Source organism: Gallinula chloropus (genome assembly GCF_964237585.1).
Source record: "Gallinula chloropus genome assembly, chromosome: 3".
In the NCBI taxonomy this organism is placed as follows: Eukaryota; Metazoa; Chordata; class Aves; order Gruiformes; family Rallidae; genus Gallinula; species Gallinula chloropus.
The window spans coordinates 74,553,734-74,572,132 of NC_140087.1; the positions used below are offsets into that span (position 1 = coordinate 74,553,734).

The window sequence follows — 18,399 nt, forward strand, 5'->3', positions numbered from 1 at the left end:
CGCCCCCCGGGGCTGTGCGGGCAGTCGGCAGTGCCCCCCGTAGCACTGCGGGGGTGGGGGGCAGTGCTTCCCCCGTGGCAGGGCCGGGGATGGGGGGGCCGGTCAGAGGTGGCCCCTATGGATTCGATAGGGGTCTGTGCTGAGCCCAGGGGCTGGGTGATCTGTGGTGATCCCAGCTTTGCTGGGAGGGGTGGGTCAGGTCAGCAGGGTCCCCTATTAGCAGATCCCATACGGAAACTGGAATACCCCCGCAAGCTCGTCTGCTGAGTCTTTGGTAGGGTTTATCCTCTCCTGGACAGGGGCTTTGGGACCTCCCTGCCACCGGGCCAGGCCCTGGGGGTTGCTGTGTGACTGGGGCCCTGCTTTTGTGGGAAGCTGGCACATCAGGCAGGGACTTGGCCCTAAGCTGGCCTTACGCAGCCCAATTTTGGGTGTGGGAGCCTCCTCTTCTGCTGTCCAGACCACAAATCAGGGCCACAGCCTGTGCCAAACCCTGCTGGGGCAGTTGAGGCTCAGGCTGGGGCAGGGGGGTAGTGCTGGGCTTCAGCTGGAACAGCAACATGGAGTAAATTTGCCCTGTGGTTGCACTGCATACCTGAGATGTCAGGTGTTTATCTTACTGTTCTGATGTCCAGGACCTTTTACAGGGACACTCAGCTCTGACTTTTACCCTGACAGACCCGTTTGTGGTGGCAGTGTGTTGCTGAACTCTTCCGTTTGCCACTCTGGGGGTGGGGGTGGAAATACAGGGCAATACCCAGGAGCTTGATTTGCATCATTGGTAGCAAGGACATAAAAAGTCAGTGAGTTTGGACGTCTCGTCCTCTGTGGGAGGTGATGCTTCTGATTTCTCCTGCCTGTACCCATCCTGAATCTCCCACCTGCAGTGAGGACCAGGGCTAAGGTAATCCTGGAGTGTCTGTGGCTGGAGGTGAACCTCTGAAGTTCCTCAGCCAAGAGCAAGTCATTGTGCTGCTGCTCTTGGTGCTGTGAGTTGCTGCCAGTGATGTGTGGTGTTTGTGGTCTGGATTTTATGGGGTTTTGGTAGACTTCTTTGGTAGACTTCTCTTTCTCAGGGATGTGAAAGGTAGAGATGGCCTGGGAGGTCTTGTTCAGATCTTACTCCTCAGAGTTTGGTAAAGTGTGACTTCCCTGGTGTGTTGGGGATATCCTCCTTAAATAGCTTATCTCTTCTGAAGTCTGCTGGACTCTCGATTCCTCCCTTACTGCGAGTGGGGCACACTGCCGTGCACAGAGGATGTCTAAAATCACCAAAGACCTTTTCTGACCTTTTGTCATGTGCTCCTTTCCATCCTTAAGCAGGGCAGGCTGGCAACTAGATACTTGTGATGAGTGTTTGGTCTCAGACTTGGCCCTGTTTTCTTCCCACAAGGTTTCATCTGAAGGCTTCAGGATGTGTTCAGGTGTGACCTGACCTGAGTCAGGCAGGATTGCCTTGAGGCCAGCCTGGGGCTCAGTGGGTACTGGGATGTTAAACATGGATTACAAGAAAAAAACCCACAACTTGCCATCTGGCTTTGAGTGTCAGATTTCCTCATTTCTTCATTGGATTTGATTGGGTTTTAATTGTCTGGGATGTTGATGAGCGCACTGGACAGAAGAGATTAATGTAGTCACATGGTTCGTTTGTTAATGGGATGAACTCATTAAAATGTATTGGCTTTGTCCTGCCTTGTGCCTCATGTGCTGACCTCCCTTGCAGGACCATTCTCTAAGCAGGTGATCACTACCTGAACGTGTTTTTATGTCCTTTCAGAGCTCCTGCAGTCCCATGGCGACGTACCTGGAGTTCATCCAGCAAAATGAGGAGCGGGACGGAGTGCGTTTCAGCTGGAACGTGTGGCCCTCCAGCAGGCTGGAAGCCACCAGGATGGTTGTCCCCCTGGCCTGTCTTCTGACCCCGCTGAAGGAGCGTCTTGACCTGCCACCTGTGCAGTATGAGCCGGTACTTTGTAGCAGGCTGACGTGCAAAGCAGTGCTCAACCCACTCTGGTATGAATTTCTTGGCTTGGGGATGTTAAAAAAGAGTCTGGATAGTACCTAGTTTTTATCTGAGCTTCATTACTTCCTTATTCCCCCTTTTCTCTGCCTGGTGCCTGGCAGCCTCTTTCATTTAGATGTACTGGGTTTGTTAAAATCCATATGTGCCTAGTGACTTATGTTCAATGCCAGCCCATTAATAGAACTGCCAGAAGCAGGGGACAGAGGAGTGCCTTTGGGGTGGCTATTAAGGCAGGGATGATATGGAAATTGCCAGTCCTCTTACCATCCCAGGGAATTTCATGATGAATTATGAAACTTAAAATAGGCAAAGATGACAATTATACTGATATTGTTCTCTGGGCTGTGATGTTCACTTGTTTTCCTGCTTCCTACACATCCTGCTGCTTGTAGGTTGGCTCCAGTATGGGCATCAAGGCTTTCTTTGAACATTTGCTGAGTATTCAAGAGGAATAACCTTAATCTCCAAATCATGTGAGGATCATACATACTCAAAGCGTAGCACTGGCCTGAGAGTAAGCAGGGGAGGCCGCTGAGAGCAAGGAAGAGGGCTCCTGAATTAAGAACACGACCAGTCTGTACTGCACCAGCTGTTACAGGATGTTGTAAGGGGTTGAGGAGAGTAAACTCTTTGGGGCAGGGAACAGCCTGTTTGTTCAGTGTTTGTGCAGGATCTGGGTGAACAGCTCCTGCTGCTCTGTAACCGGAGTACTTGTGTGCTGCACCTGTACAAACAATAAAGTGACTGAGATAAGCACAAGTGTATTGAAAGAATGGTTAGACCCAAGTCTTTGTCTGCCAAAGGCTGGGCTCCAAAATGCTGCCAGTGGTCTGTCATGCTGATGAGCCTGGATGTGGCAGGGCTGGATGAGCTAATGGACTTTCTGGCAATAGAACAAGAGTCTGAATCCCTAAAACTCTGTGTTATTGGAGTTGGAGTGTCTGATACTCTGTTCGTTCCTCAGCACTGTGGACCAGTGTAGATAATTGTGGAGTTGTGCTGTAAAACTGTTCCTCTGGTTAGACTAATGCCTCTCCTTTCCCTTGCAGCCAGGTTGACTATCGGGCCAAACTCTGGGCTTGTAACTTCTGTTTTCAGAGAAATCAGGTAAGTTGGGAAAGTGTCAGCCCTTCCATCTCTTCAGAGAACATTTTATTGATGGCATCCCCAGGCAAAATATATTAAGCACAAATTCCACTTTTCTAGATTCCTTTCTTTGGCCTTTTTCTCTTGCTGAACCCAGGCCAGAGTACTCGTTAGTGGATCTGTTTTACCTCACACCTTGTCTGTTTTCAGTTCAGCTTTGCCAGTGATTTTAGCAGCATGCAGGACATAGGAAGGAGATAAAAATGCTATTTTGTCCTATGTGTTTCCAGCATGTTTTTGATACTTGACATTTACTTTTCTTGCTGAATATGACATTCACCAGATTTGAATAGACTTTTGCCATCAGAAACCATTGTGTAGCTAAATTAAATTAGCTAATGCATAGCTGCTGCTTTAGTCCTGCCTTGTATTTACTCTGGATGGATCAGCTGTCTGTACTGCTGGCCACTTCTTGTCTGTCCTTGGGAGAACAGCAGTTTGGGTCTCTTGTCATGAATTAATCAGGCTGGTGCAGTGGCAGTAAATGGAGTTGAATAACTGCATCATGAACAGGGCTGCCTCTGTTCTGCAGGGGAGGGTCCTACATTTCTGTCTTGCAACTTCCTTGTCCTAAGTTTTTGTTCCCTTTTTCAGTTCCCTCCACCATATGCAGGCATTTCTGAAGTCAACCAACCAGCAGAGCTTATGCCTCAGTTTTCAACAATTGAATACATAGTGCAGGTAAGTGAATTGTCGGCCAGTTTGAAGCCCCCAGAATTTTCTTGTTTATGACATGTTCATGTATGTGTTGGATTTACTTAAGATAATGCAAATAGATAACATTTCTGCAAGGTGCTAAAGACAGGGCTTGTTTTATTCCTTGGCTGGAAACATTATAAAGAATTACCTGGCATATACACATCCTTAGTAAATCCCTCTCTTTCCCCTTTAGAGAGGCCCACAGACACCGTTGATCTTCCTGTACGTTGTTGATACGTGCTTGGAAGAGGAGGACCTGCAGGCGCTGAAGGAGTCCCTCCAGATGTCCCTCAGTCTGCTGCCTGCTGATGCTCTGGTGGGGCTCATCACTTTTGGCAGAATGGTCCAGGTTCATGAGCTGAGCTGTGAAGGCATTTCCAAGAGCTACGTGTTTAGGGGCACGAAGGACCTGACAGCTAAGCAAATACAGGTATGTTCTGCCACCTCTTAAGCCAGTGGCTTGTTAGCTCTGTTGACACCACTGCTGATCTTTCAAGTTCTGGGCTCTTGGGGAAGAAGGAGGGTTCACTGCTCTTAACTTGTTAGGCTGTTTCCCTCCCAGTATCTGTCCTGTCTTTTTTGCCTTTGTAAATTCCTTGGAAGCTTGTCCAAGATAGAGTTTGTGTGTGTCTCATAGTGGATGCATTGATCTATTCCTACTGGGAGTGAAAAGATTAATAATTTCACAGATTTTAATTTACTTATTGCCACAGTATTGCAGCCCTCTGGGTATATTACTTGACAGCAAATAATAAGCTTAGTGTTTGAATAGTACATCTCCTTTGCCTCTTCTTTACTGTTCTCTAGGATATGCTTGGGCTTTCAAGGCCAGCTGTCCCCATTCAACAGGGAAGACCTCTTCAAACTCCAGAGCAACCTGTTATTTCAAGCAGGTAAGCTGCACCAGCACAGCAGAGGAGCAGGACAGATGTTTTATGCCCCTTTGGGGTCATGCTTCTAAACTTGGGTTTCCCATGAGGAGCCTTTGTATGAAGATTTAAATAGCATTGTCTTGTCACAGTTATTTCTTTTCACACCTCCTACTCTCTGGCTCAGCAAGTCCAAAAATTGGTTGATGGGCAAGCAGTGACCCCTGAACAGTGAAGTTGTACTTGTTTCTGTTGAATACAGTGCTCTTTCTCAGCTCCTCTTTTTCAGTGGCAGCTCTTGTGCATTTTCTTAGACTAAATCAATGTTCAAGCTCTTTCTTATGCTTCCTGTGACTTTGCCTTCTTTTCAGTTCCTGATGTCTTGCTTTCATACTTTGTAAAAATTATTTTGCATCGAGCTGTTATCTTGGAAAGTTTGGATGTAAGAAAGCAACATGTCATGCGACTCTCTGCTTCTCATAACTGTCTCAGTGCAATGTATGTGTGGTGGGAACAAAGAGGCACTTTCTTTCTTCTCTAAACTAAAAGGACTTATGATCAAGAAAGCATTTCATTTGAATTTTTACAGGTTTCTGCAGCCAGTACATAAGATTGACATGAATTTAACAGATCTGCTTGGAGAACTGCAAAGGGACCCATGGCCAGTGACCCAGGGAAAGAGGCCTTTACGTTCCACTGGAGTAGCTCTTTCAATTGCTGTTGGCTTACTGGAGGTATTTTCAGTGCTGCTGTTTGAGATGAGCTGGTCACAGTACTGAGATGTGAGCAGGTGTCAGTCCAGTTTGGTCTGTGGGCAAGTTACCTTGGGCTGCAGAGGTACAGTTTGTCTCCACTGACTTAGAACCAGCTGGTGTAGAGGGGGCTGGGAGTTTACATCTAAATAGTAAGATATGCAGGTGTTTGAGGGTCTCTGATTCTTGTTTGTGTGACTGTGTGGAGGTGATACTGTGCACTGGACCACCTAAGATGTGAGTGAAAAGAACAGAAACTGCTTGCTTCCTGTTGTGAAGACACCAAGCTTGACGTAGCTTCAGTCTAAACTTAAGAGTGCTGTGACTGTCAGGAAATGTGTTGCTGTTTTTCAAGGTGGCCTCTAGCAGAGACAGATCCCTAATGATATTACAGAAGCATATGCAGACGCTTCCCTAAAGAAAGTGTTCTTACCATTTAATCAGTCTCTCCCCTTTTTTTTTAATCCCTCCCACTTTTCCCCCCTCCTCCTTCCCCTCTGATATAAGTCTTTATTTTTATTTTAGGGCACATTTCCAAACACAGGGGCCAGAATAATGCTGTTCACAGGTGGGCCGCCAACACAAGGACCAGGCATGGTGGTAGGCGATGAACTGAAGACACCTATCCGTTCTTGGCATGACATCGAGAAGGACAACGCGAGGTTCATGAAGAAGGCCACCAAAGTAGGTGCTAGTGCCTGCTGGGTGTGTTTGAAAACAAAATCTGGATAGTGTATTCATGTAGGGAAAGGACATAACACAAACCTACCTACACTGCTACGGTGACAGCTGCCCAGTGGCCTTCCCCAGGGAGCAAATGTCCATTCTTTTGATGTGGGAACAGTATGTGCGGATACTTGCGTGACTGTCCTTGAAGAGCCTGAGCCTTTGTGTATGTTAAATTGTGAGAATGGTTAAGGGAAGGGTAAAAAAAGACTGCCTCCTGGTTACTTCTCCAGTATGGTCTTGTGCTTTCTGAGAGAAAGTAGTATTTCAATGCTGATTCTTAACTGATGGTGAACGGAGAGTTTGTTCATTAACATCATTGTATGTCCTTCCGGGGAGGGAAAAACCCCCAAGCATTCCAAGAATTGGTCACTTCCAGAAAGCCTTCTTTGTCTTCCTGGTGTATGAAAGCAAGTTAAAATAGTTGAAATGTCAGGCATGAAACGTGCCTGGCAGCTTAGAGGAAGCAGTATGGCACCTCTTCTCTTAATTATCACCTGGAACCTTTGGATCTCCAGTAGGTTATTGCAAAGATCCCATGCAGTTCATGCACTCTGTATTTGCCATGTAAAGCTTAAGCTCATCCAAATGCAAACCTGGTAGGAGGGAGAAGTGTGCCCCAGCAGACCACTGAGGGTAAAACAGCTGGTTTTTCACTACAGCACTAGTAATCGCTTCATTTGTACCTTGTGTTTCACTTGTTGGCCTCAGCTGGAGAGCAGCAGAGAAACTGCCCACCCTAAACACTGTGTATGTTTTTCCCCAGCACTATGAGACTCTGGCGAATCGCACTGCAGCCAATGGACACTGCATTGACATTTATGCCTGTGCCCTGGATCAGACTGGACTGCTGGAGATGAAGTGTTGTGCAAACCTTACCGGGTATGTTCATAGCAGGAGAGCACAAATTTGGCATTCTATTTATTTATTTATTTATTTTTAATTTAGGGGGAAAATGGTTCAGAAAGCAGTTAAATTTGCTGTGAGGGCAAAAGCATGAGATATCATAGAATGGTTTGGGTTGGAAGGGAGTTTAGAGATCACCTAGTTCCAACCCCCCTGCCGTGGGCAGGGACACCTCCACTAGACTAGGTTGTCCAAAGCCTTATCCAACCCAGCCTTGAACACTGCCAGGGAGGGGGTCTTCCTAACTCTTTCTTCTAAACTATGGTTTGAATTTGCCAGGAATTATATGGCAAACCTCCCCTGACCCCAGGCCACGTTACTGAAGTCTCAAAGCAGCATGTGAATTAGCACTGCTGGTAGGAAACTCAATGTCCTGCTTTGAGAAAGGTATTCTAAAGCATGGTGCATCATGTCGCTTGCAAATGCCTTCTGCCTCCTTGGGAGATAGCAAGTATCCTTTCCAGAATATATGGGATATAGAAGCTGTGCTTTGTTGTGTGTGCATGACTGAAGTGCCATCAGAAAAGCAGAGCACCAGGTGTAGTGGGAAGAAACTTTGTGTGGGCCAGATTTTCTCTGCTTGGCAGCTCACTTGTGCTTTCTTCAGGGATTCTTGGCTTCCCTGGATCTAGTTTTAAGTGATGTCTCGAAGGGGTGAATGTCTGTGTTCCACATTGCTGAAAACTACATGGTCTCTGTGAGGAGGGCTGTGTGCTAAACTGGGCCTGCTGGGGCACATCTTGTTGGCCATTTGAAACCTGCTGTGCCTAGGGAGCCAGAGGCTGCTTTGGGCAAAATGCAGAGTATTTGTTTGTACATGCTCAGGTAATCCTCAGTAAGCAGAACAGAGATTGTTTGACCCTTTAGTTGCATTACAGAGGTCCTTCTGGTCAGGACTGGGTTTACCAGGGTGTTTGGGCAAGGCACAGCGCACACCTACGCACCCATCCTTGTGCCACAGGGGTGCAGTCATCCTGTCTGTAGCATGGGTGGTTCCAGACCTGCGGAGGGAAAGCAGGCTGAGCAAAGCCCTTTCCTGGGTCCAGGTGTTCCTAACTGGTGGAATGTGAGCATTTTTAAAGCAGCTAAAGGGATGGCAAGAAATGTGGTTGAGAAAGCAAGCTGGCAAAGATGGAGCATTAACTTGTCTGGCTTTGGAGGTGCATCCATGAGTCTGCATTCCCTGATGTGAATTCTGCCTCTGCTTTAAAACAGTTTCTGCATGTGTCCGCATGTGTGAGGGTTGGAGGGATCTATCCTTTGTGCTTTACTTCTAGTTCCTGGTTGTTTCAGTTCCTTGTGTATCACTTTTTCTTTCCCAGAGGACACATGGTGATGGGAGACTCCTTCAACACTTCTCTCTTCAAGCAGACCTTCCAGCGGGTATTTAACAAAGGGTTCAACGGGGAATTTCGGATGGCTTTTGGTGCAAGTTTGGACGTGAAGGTGAGAGATCAGTTTCACTAGATGACATTAACTGGGAAATACAAGTGCTTGCTGTTCATTCAGAAGTTGATTAAATATCTGGGGTATAGAAAATTCTGTATGTTTGAGGTCAGCTGTAGTACCTGTTTTGGGAGAAGCACTGTACTGGAGGGAGTGGAGGGATTTTTGTTTGAAAGCTTATAAATTATAATGTTTTTTTAAAGCCACTGAGCTCAGCTTCTCCTCATTCAGCAAGGAATATTTCATGCTTTCTCGTGGTCACTGTAAATGTGTCATCATTATTAAAATGTGACTATGTAGATTCTCTTACGTTCACTGGTTGTACCAGTAGGTGATCTGGGAAAGCACTCTGATGCTTTCCCTGACAGCCACGTGATCATCTGATCAAAGCTGAGCAACTGATATAGTCTGTGTGTATTCTGTTTGGCTGAATTGATTAAAATAAAAACCCCAAACAAACAAAAAACCCAACAACAAACCCATAACTTCTTTTACCTTGTTCTAGACCTCTAGGGAGCTGAAAATTGCAGGAGCTATTGGACCGTGCATATCCCTGAATGCTAAAGGGCCATGTGTCTCTGAAAACGTAAGTTTCTGACATGGAAAAAGCTTAAAACAGAGTAGTAAATACACAGTGCAAAGATTATGTCTGTACCTACAGCTCAGTTAGAATGTCAGCTGGAGAAGAACAAACTGGAAACATCCATAGCTAAAGACAGTCTTTTCAGGACTAAATCATTGCCCCATAAAACTTTCTTTTAACTGTATGTCCTTCAGTAACTTCATTCACACCCAAAAGATAAGGAATCTAGGTGGCCTGCAATAACTTGCACTTCTGATCAGAATTTAACATAAGCTTCCCTTACCTGCTGCTGGAGACAAAAATGCTGTTTTCTTTTCAATTCTGTGCAGGAGCTTGGAATTGGAGGAACATCTCAATGGAAAATTTGCAGCTTGGACCCCAGCACAACTCTGGCCATTTACTTTGAAGTGGTAAATCAGGTCAGTTCTTTTTTTCCCCAGTGACATTCCCTGTGCTGCAGATGATGGACAGCTGCAAAGCAGCCAAGTGTTTTATGCCAAAGAAACAGTCTCAGAGGTTGTTTTCCAATGCATAAATTGTCTAATATTTTTGTTCTGTACAAAACCTGCATTCTTTCCTTGTCTTCATCCTATAGTATTTATTTAACAAGGAAGAAACTGTCTCTTCACCAGTCGGTGCTGCAGAGAATAAAAACATAAATACCTTCAAATTCTTGGAGAATTACTCTTCCAAGTTGCACTGACTTGATGGCTCAGGAGCAGCTTTTGGCTGGGGAAGTTTCAGAGCACATGGAAGCTAGGAATGCCACCCCAGAGGAATTCCACATGCATCCCTCTCTTTGTCTTCTTTGCTGTGTGGGCTCGTTACTGCTGGGAATAGGATGCTGGACTCACAGGACCGTAGCTCAGATCTTCTACTGCCATTCTTATCATCTCCAAAACAATGAACATTAAGTTGCAGCTGTCCTTTAAAGGACAAGCTGATAAAGAGTCAGGCATGAGGTTAAATGGGCCCAGCACCACTTGACTCTGAGAGCTGCTGGAAACCACTACGCTAACAAACTTCTCTCTGGTCTTTCTCTAGCTTGTACTCAAATTATTACTTATTACTCAAAAACGTATTAATTATTAGTCAAAACCTTATTATTCATTAAATAATGTCCTGGAGGTTTCTTTATTGTACAGAGTTATGGAAAAGCCAGCCTGTTTTGAAGGCTTACCTTGTTTCGTTTGCAGCACAACGCACCCATACCTCAGGGAGGCAGAGGAGCAGTGCAGTTTGTCACTCAGTATCAACACTCCAGTACGCAGAAACGCATTCGTGTCACCACCATAGCCAGAAAGTGAGTATCTCATGACAATTGTTTGTCAGAATGGCAGAAACATAAGCTGCAGTCTGAGCTGGAATCTTTCTAGCTTTTTATTGCATGTGTTGGTGTGCTTATTTGGCACAGGGAGGGTGAATGTGGTTTGGGTTGTGCTGAAAGTGAAGGCACGTTGTGCTAACCTTTTACTAACCCTATAGCTGGGCAGATGCACAGACTCAGCTCCAGCATATAGAAGCTGCATTTGACCAGGAAGCAGCTGCTGTGTTGATGGCACGACTGGGAGTGTACAGAGCTGAATCTGAGGAGGGACCTGATGTTCTGCGATGGCTGGACAGACAGCTGATCAGGCTGGTAAGGCTGATAGGCTCTGGTTGGGAACATTCTTGATTTTAGTAAAATGGTGTCTGGAAGTGAAAACACCATTCTTTTTTTCCAGATTGACTGTCTTCATTCGTGCTCTGATCACAGTCACATAGTTGTAGTACGTGATAGATCAGAAGTTAGTATGATCAGCAAATTTGTGGGAGGATAGGTAAACATCCCATCATGCTGAAAGGGTTAAACTTGAGATTAAGGAAGTGATAGTGAAACACAGAATAATGCAGGTGGGAACGGACCTCTGGAGGTCTCAGGATCAATCCCACCCCCTCTCCCTGCTCAGAGTAGGGCCAGCTTTGTAGTTAAAGCAAGCTGCTCAGCTCTTGTTCAGTTGAGTTTTGAAGATCTTCAAAGATAGAATTGCTCTCGCTTCTCTTGACAACCTGTTCCAGTGTTTGATCTCAACCACTGTGATTTGGATTTTTTTTCTTTCCCCCCAGTCAGAATTTCTGTTTCTCCAGCTACCTGGAGCAATATAACTCCCTGATCCCAGTCTTCACCAGGCTGAATAAATTCAGCTTCTTCAGCCTCTCGTTCTACATGAGTTGCTTCAGCCCCTGACCAGCTTGGTGGCCTCTGCTAAACTCACTCCAGTATATTCATGTCTGTCTTGCACTGAGGAGCCCCAAAGTGGACACAGCATTTAGGTGTGGGCTCACTGGTGCCAAGTTCAGGGTAGTAATGACTTCCACAACTTCACCCTCTCTTTCTTTGAATTTCACAGACCTGAATTGCCTAAATCAGTTTGGGCTTTGTCCAAATGGCCAGTGGAGTTGATACTAACAGATATAGCACGTTAGACACTGGAAAAAAAAACAGGGCAAATATCAAAGGTTTGAGCACTAAAGCGCACGTGGGCATGCTGAAACCATTGTGGAGTCATAGTTACATTGCTAAAATTGTTGATGCTTCTTATTTTCAGTGAAGCAGGTGGTGAGATGCCAGTCTGCTTGTGCTCTGGAGGGAATTACTTTCTGCAGAAATGTTTCATAGCATACAAAGCAGCTTAGCTATAACATGGAATTCCTGATTTAATGGAAAAAAAAATGGGTATCACTACAAACACTAATTTTTTTCATTCATAGATACTTTCAAATGTAGATTATTTATACATAAAAAGATAAATAGATTGAACCAGCATTCTCATTCCAGAAAGATATAGAAACCACTGGCTTCCAGAAAAAATTGCCAGTAACTTTTTTTATTACTTGTCATTGTCACTTTGAAGCCTTGGTTGCTCTGTTTAAAAACAACCAAAAGAACACCCTTTTTTTAAAAAAAAGGGGGAAAAAGATAACCAGAGTATCCGTTTTGCTTCCAACAGTGTCAGAAATTTGGACAATACAACAAAGATGATCCCAACTCCTTCAGATTGTCAGAATCATTTTCTTTGTATCCCCAGGTAAGAACTTCACTTCCAACAGCTGTGGGGAAAGTGACAGAGATGATAAAAAAATCTCATACCTTTTATCAGATTCAAGAGGGAAGGGACAGATTTTTTAAACATTTATTTTATTTGCTGGGGTGGCCCTGTAGTTAATAAGCTAATAGTACTTTTATTTGAAAGAATTTGCTGTTCATAAAGACTGGAGTTGAGTGCAGAAGTTCTGGCAACTTGCTGACGTTTCTATTCTCCCTCATCTTTCTGTTGCAGTTCATGTTCCACCTGCGACGCTCCCCGTTCCTGCAGGTCTTCAACAACAGCCCAGATGAATCTTCCTATTACCGTCACCACTTTGCCAGACAGGATCTGACCCAGTCTCTCATTATGATCCAGCCCATCCTTTATGCTTATTCTTTCCATGGACCTCCTGAGGTGAGTCTCTGGTTAACAGGAAGAGGTGGATCAGTCCCAAACAATGACTGTTAGGTCAGAGAAACACTATTTCAGTAAAAACACCCCTATATATTTTTTTTTCTTTTTAATCAAGTTAATTATTAAAGGCTGAGATGGGGCAATGGAAAATATTAATTGTCTTTTTATTAAACTTAGAGCTTTCATTAAAAATAACAAAAGACAACACTTCCCCCCACCACATCCCACCAGGAAACCTCCCACCCCCAATATCCACTGAATCCTGCAGCTGTCAGCAGTGCTTTTGCTTCTTTGCCAGAGGCTGACATCTCCACTGCAGGCCTCAGCCCTTCCAGGCAATCACCTCTCACCAGCTGCTTGTTGTCAGCTGTTCATGCAGTGGTGTTTAACTATGTTCAGTGGACAGACACGGGTTCCCTTTTACCAACAGCTTCCTTGAAGGGAGTGTGCCTGGCAGGGAAGAGACACAGAAGCTGCTGGAGTAATATTTTGAAACCTTGGCAGCATCTGTCAGAATTCTTGTATTACTCCTTATCATTCTTGAGAGATTTTTGTTCAAGGTGACTTCAGGTTAAACTTGGAGCCATAGAAATTGCTCTCTCACATGCTGTGTTTCATACAGCAGCTGATGACCTGCTGCTCAGTTCAGTGATGCTGCTGGGAGCTGACTGCACCCTGTGGGGGGTGAGCAGCTATTGGTGGAGTCACGTCTATCTGGGCAGGGCTGAGCAAGCCCTTCAGCCCACCAACAAAGGTTAATACAGTTCTGAGGGCTTCGTGGCACCTGACTTTCTTCTTTATTTTCCCCAGCCGGTGCTTTTGGACAGCAGCAGTATTCTTCCTGACAGAATCCTCCTGATGGATACTTTCTTCCAGATAGTTATCTACCTTGGTGAGGTACAGTGAAATACGTTCTCATTCTCTGTTTGCACGCCCTCCCTCCTGCCACACATGCAGATGGTGTTGCTGTTGGCATGAAAAGAGCTGCTTGCAAACCCCACGCTAGTATAATGGCATCATATACATGCTGCCAGTTACAATGCAATTACATCCCAGTCTGAGTTAACAAAAAAACCCGCTAAGGGTATGTGCTGCACTGAGTAACAACTGTCATGTGTGGTAATGAAGGTGCTCCCTTACTATGCCTGGGAGAGGTCAGAGAAACTTGAACCTAAACAGGGCAGAGAATTACTGTCTGATTTGTCAGATACATGACATGCTTGGCTGCTGGATTTTGACACTTCAATACTGCTGCTCGTAAAGAAATCAGTTACAAATTTTTCTGGGTTTTGCTTTTAAATACTGGATGCTTTTGACAGCTGCTCCTATATTCCTTCTGTCATGACTGAGGTAAGTGCTTAGGTGCTGGCCCTGTCTAGTCATCCAGATTTATACCAGTATCCAAAGCCTTGGCTTTCCAGTGCCCTTTCAGTGTGCAGACCCATAGGTCTGTATTTCAGTCCCATCAGGTTTTGTGAAAGACCAGTATGCTACTGTGGCTGCAGAATGGGAATGTCTTGCACCCTAAAGTAGTTATGGGGTAAGGGAGGAAGCAGAAACTCTTTCTACTACTTTCTCTGGAAAACTCTCTTTTTTACCCCATAGCCTTTATAGTCCTGTTTGGGGACGGGCCCTCATCCAGTTTCTTCTACCTAAACACGGTATCATACTGGAGTAGTTTAAATAAATCCTTCTTGGTTTATGGTCAAACATACACCAAAAAACTTTTTGGGAGGCATTTTATCTCTTCCCTTTGTTTCTGAACTAAGCTATTTCAGTGATATTTATCAACTGTTACTGGAACACCTGCAGGTTGGGCTGATGGTTTTCAGCAGATCCTTTAGCATCTCACTTCACAGAGGATTTGTTGCCTTTGGGAGACGAGCAGGGACTGACAGGAACAGGGGTTGAAAGCTTGAGTTAACAATGACAATACATCTTCCAGAGTTAACTAATGATTTTTACCTACTGTGGCAGAGCAAGTCACTCAGCAAAGGGGTAAAATTTAGGAAGGGCTTAAAAAAAGGAAGGGCTAAGCATGTGATCTGTATATATATATATATATAGAGAGAGAGAGAATGGTAGGTACATATGGTTAGTTACCTCACCTTAAGGCAACAGCTGCTTTATTTAAGACCAAGTCAGATTCAGAATGTCAAGTGATTTGTGTTTCTATGTTGGTGCAGGCTGACACATAAAGGATTAAAGATCACTTTCAACAAATGGATTTTGCACTGCACAAACTGCTGGCAGCTTTTGTGTTGAGTGCCTGTTCTTATATTCATGAATGGACAGAAACTAAATAGCGTCATTGCCAGAGTACTGAAAGTGTGCATAGGTCTTATGCTCTGTATGTAGAAGTGCTGTAACATTCTGCTGCCCTAGAATGAGGGGAGGCTTGCAGATACCTCTGTGGCTTTTTTTAATTTCCTCCTTGTCCTATCAATAGACTATTGCACAGTGGCAGAAAGCTGGTTACCAAGACATGCCTGAATACGAGAACTTCAAGCACCTCCTGCAAGCCCCACTGGATGACGCCCAGGAAATCTTGCAGACTAGATTCCCAATGCCACGTTACATCCACACTGAACACGGGGGCAGTCAGGTAAGGAGGTGTATTGTTGAATCAATGCCAGTCTTTTTCTGCTTTGCCAGAAGGATGAATCTGTAAGTTAAGTGCGGTGGTAATTTAGGTTTTCAAAGTATAGAGGTTGCGTATTTCCTCATGAGCTGCAACATTGTCTTATAAAAGTCAGTCACTTGCTGGATATACTTTGAAATCTGATTTAACAACAAAAAAAAAAAGGCCAGTTTAATTATCTTTTTATTCCCTAAAGAGGTGGGAAAGAAATTATTTGCCTACATATCTAAACTTACCCAAGACAGGTAGTGCAGTTAGTGTGCTAGGACAGCAAGTTACCCTGACTGACTGACCACCTGTTCTTTTATTCTCGGATGCAGAATGAGGATATAAACCAGTTCCTATTTTTGCTCTTCCTGGAATTGTTGTTCAGTGCCTGTCAGTGCCTGGCTTGTTTGTAGCAGTGAAAAGGCTTGGAATGGTGCTCCAACAAGATGATTTGGTATTAATTGACGATGTGACCATGTTACGCCAGTTCTCCACTGGCCTTTTTTCTGAAGAGCAGTTGGGGGCACGTGAGGGCCAGCACTGGTGACATGCCATGTCACATGGTGGAACCAGAGCTGCCCTGCCAGGTGAGGCAGGGCACCTTGTCCCGTTGTAGATGAGTTGTCTGCACAGCAGGGCTGCTTCTGGACTTGAAACCTGTTTGAGTTCAATTAGTGCCTTGCTTGCAGAAGCAGAGGAACACCCCTAGTGTATCTAAGGTGGTGAGAAGTCTTGAGGGAGCGGACAGGTCTGTCATTTTACCTAACTGCTGCTCTAATGTTTTGTCTGTCATAACAGGCCCGGTTCCTCTTGTCTAAAGTGAACCCTTCTCAGACTCACAATAATCTCTACGCCTGGGGACAGGTAAGCAATGGGAGAGCTGCTCGTTGTGTAAGAACACCGTAAGATGTACAATTCCCTGTCTGTCTGTGCGGTAGCCACGTGGCCACACACAGTGAGCAGGTTATGTTTGTCCTCCATTTCTAAGCCCAGAGCTTTTGCAGACATCTGTGACTGCATTTGAAAACCTTACTGTGCAAACACAGTTATTTCTCTGTACCAGAGGATCTGATAATGGAATTACCAGCTGAGAGTGCAACGGCTGCAGTGTTTTAAGACACAAACTTTGTGTGTAAAGTTTATGCAAGTGCGATTTTTATGTAGGCTGCTTATTCAAGTCCATGGTTGTTGATAAGATAAACAGTACTGGTGAGGAAGCATTAGGTGATGAGATGATCAGAATGGTTTTCATACCTGCATGATTAAACTTGTGTTCCTGTTCTTGTACTGAATCACCCTGATTTTTCAGCAAAATCCGGTTGACTTCAGGGCTTTTTCTCAGTGGATCCAGGCAGAGGTGTTGCCAGAACAGCTCTGTACCCTACAATAGCTTAGTGGTAGATGGGTGGTCTCACAAGGAGTGCACTTTGACTCTTTGATCTCCCTTCCTGTATCTCTGCTACATGTGGGATTTATCTGAGAATCTTACAGCCTCTTTCTTTACCTTGCCCATGCAGAGCTTTGAGCAGCAAAATGCCTAATGCTTTATAAAGTAGTTACTTTTATTTTTTCCAGTAGTTTGAACTGCATTAGTGGGTAGTATCAGTGCCCTTGCCGAAGTTTAGTGGCTTTCCACTAGATCTGTCCTTTGCAGGGAAAAAGCTGGTTGATTTTATAGGCAATTAGTTCAAAGTGCTAACATCTGATTTGCTTTCAGTTAGTCTCCAGTGTGAACAAAACTGTTTCAGGCTCATTATTTCTTTATTTTCCTGCAGGAATCAGGAGCTCCAATCCTGACAGATGATGTTAGTCTCCAGGTATTCATGGACCACCTGAAAAAGCTGGCAGTTTCAAGTGCATCGTGACTTTGATCCAACCGAGCAGCAAGAAGAGAACAGTTACACAGATTACATTGATGATAGAAGTGGAACCATTTATTTACATTTCCTTCTCTCTCTTTTAGACTGAAGTTTTTTAACTATGAAATGAAATAAATATTCAGGGAGAGTTTTGTACTTGGCCCTTCTTAGATACTAATTTATTTGTATTCCCTTTTGTCTGCATTCTGTTTAGTCTTTTATTTTTCATACGCTGTCCTTGGATCTAAAGGGTGTTTTAGCCAATACAGATTTTAACAGCTTAACGTGTAATGTGTTGTGTTCTTGAAAGGTGGCTGTCAGCAGCCAGGGGCTGTGTCACTGGAGAATCACAGAATCGTAGGGGTTGGAAGGGACCTTGAGAGATCATGGGCTCCAACCCCCCTGCCCAAGCAGCTCCCTAGCTCATATTGCACAGATAGGCATCCAGATGGGTCTTGAATATCTCCAGAGAAGGAGACTCCACACCCCCCTGGGCAGCCTGTCCCAGGGCTCTGTCACCCTCACTGTGAAAAAGTTCTTCCACATGTTGGTGCGGAACTTCCTGTGCTCCAACTTGCAGCCATTGCCCCTTGTCCTGTCTCCACAGACCACTGAAAAGGGGCTGGCCATTTCCCCCTGCATCCCATACTTAAGATCAAGAACAAGGCTGGGTGTGGATAAGAGCGCTGCTGCTCAGCACTATCCCTGGTGCAGCTGCACCAGTGCTGGCCCGGGACAGCCTCTTCCCGTTTCCGAATGCCCAGCACCGGGGTAGGCACAGGCCATCGAGAACAGCTTCAGCTGCTGTTGCCTAAGCGATGGCTTCATGCCTGAAGCTTGCTTCAGCGGGCGGCAGAGGCGCTGCTGAGGGTAAGGCTGGGCCGAGCGCCTGGGGGAGGGCGGAGATGCTCTGACAGACGCAGAGGGAAGGCGAGACGCGCAGCCCCCGCGCTGAGAAGGGCGGGGGCGTGCTGAAGCGTTGCCTGTATGGCACCGCGACGCCAGAGCCCCGCCCCCCTCTCGCTTTGGCACGGCGTTCATGGGCTCCGCGGGCCGGGCTGAGCCGCCTGACGCCCCCTCCGCCGCGTCAGCCGCCGAGCTCCCGCCGGATCTCGGTTCCCAGCCGCCACCGCGCAGCCCGCCCGCCTGCCCCCTCGACGTGCCCGCCGCGCCCCGCCCCGGTGCCGCACGGGCTGGCGGCCCAGCCTGACCTCTCGCCGCGGCCGCCGCCTTCCGCCCCTCAGCCCGGGCGCATGCGCGCTGCCCTATTCCTCTCCTC

General features: G+C 45.8%; 1 protein-coding gene across 2 annotated transcripts; it reads left to right on the forward strand.

The window, feature by feature from the left end:
* Window positions 1–1,789: 1,789 nt before the first annotated feature.
* SEC23B (SEC23 homolog B, COPII coat complex component) lies at window positions 1,790–17,380 on the forward strand (the record flags this gene model as incomplete). Of its 2 annotated transcripts, none has more annotated exons than XM_084262471.1 (19): window positions 1,790–2,013; window positions 3,073–3,130; window positions 3,764–3,850; window positions 4,062–4,298; window positions 4,676–4,761; window positions 5,327–5,471; window positions 6,015–6,173; window positions 6,982–7,097; window positions 8,444–8,567; window positions 9,073–9,153; window positions 9,480–9,569; window positions 10,347–10,453; window positions 10,636–10,789; window positions 12,141–12,218; window positions 12,471–12,632; window positions 13,443–13,529; window positions 15,082–15,237; window positions 16,060–16,125; window positions 17,037–17,380. In XM_084262471.1, 19 exons carry the CDS (start codon window positions 1,793–1,795, stop codon window positions 17,124–17,126), a joined length of 2,304 nt encoding a protein of 767 aa, XP_084118597.1. In that variant the 3' UTR covers window positions 17,127–17,380. The 2 variants fall into 2 exon arrangements, with proteins under 2 accessions (XP_084118597.1, XP_084118596.1); XM_084262470.1 differs by having other exon boundaries at window positions 1,793–2,013; window positions 4,119–4,298.
* Between the last annotated feature and the right edge of the window lie 1,019 nt (window positions 17,381–18,399).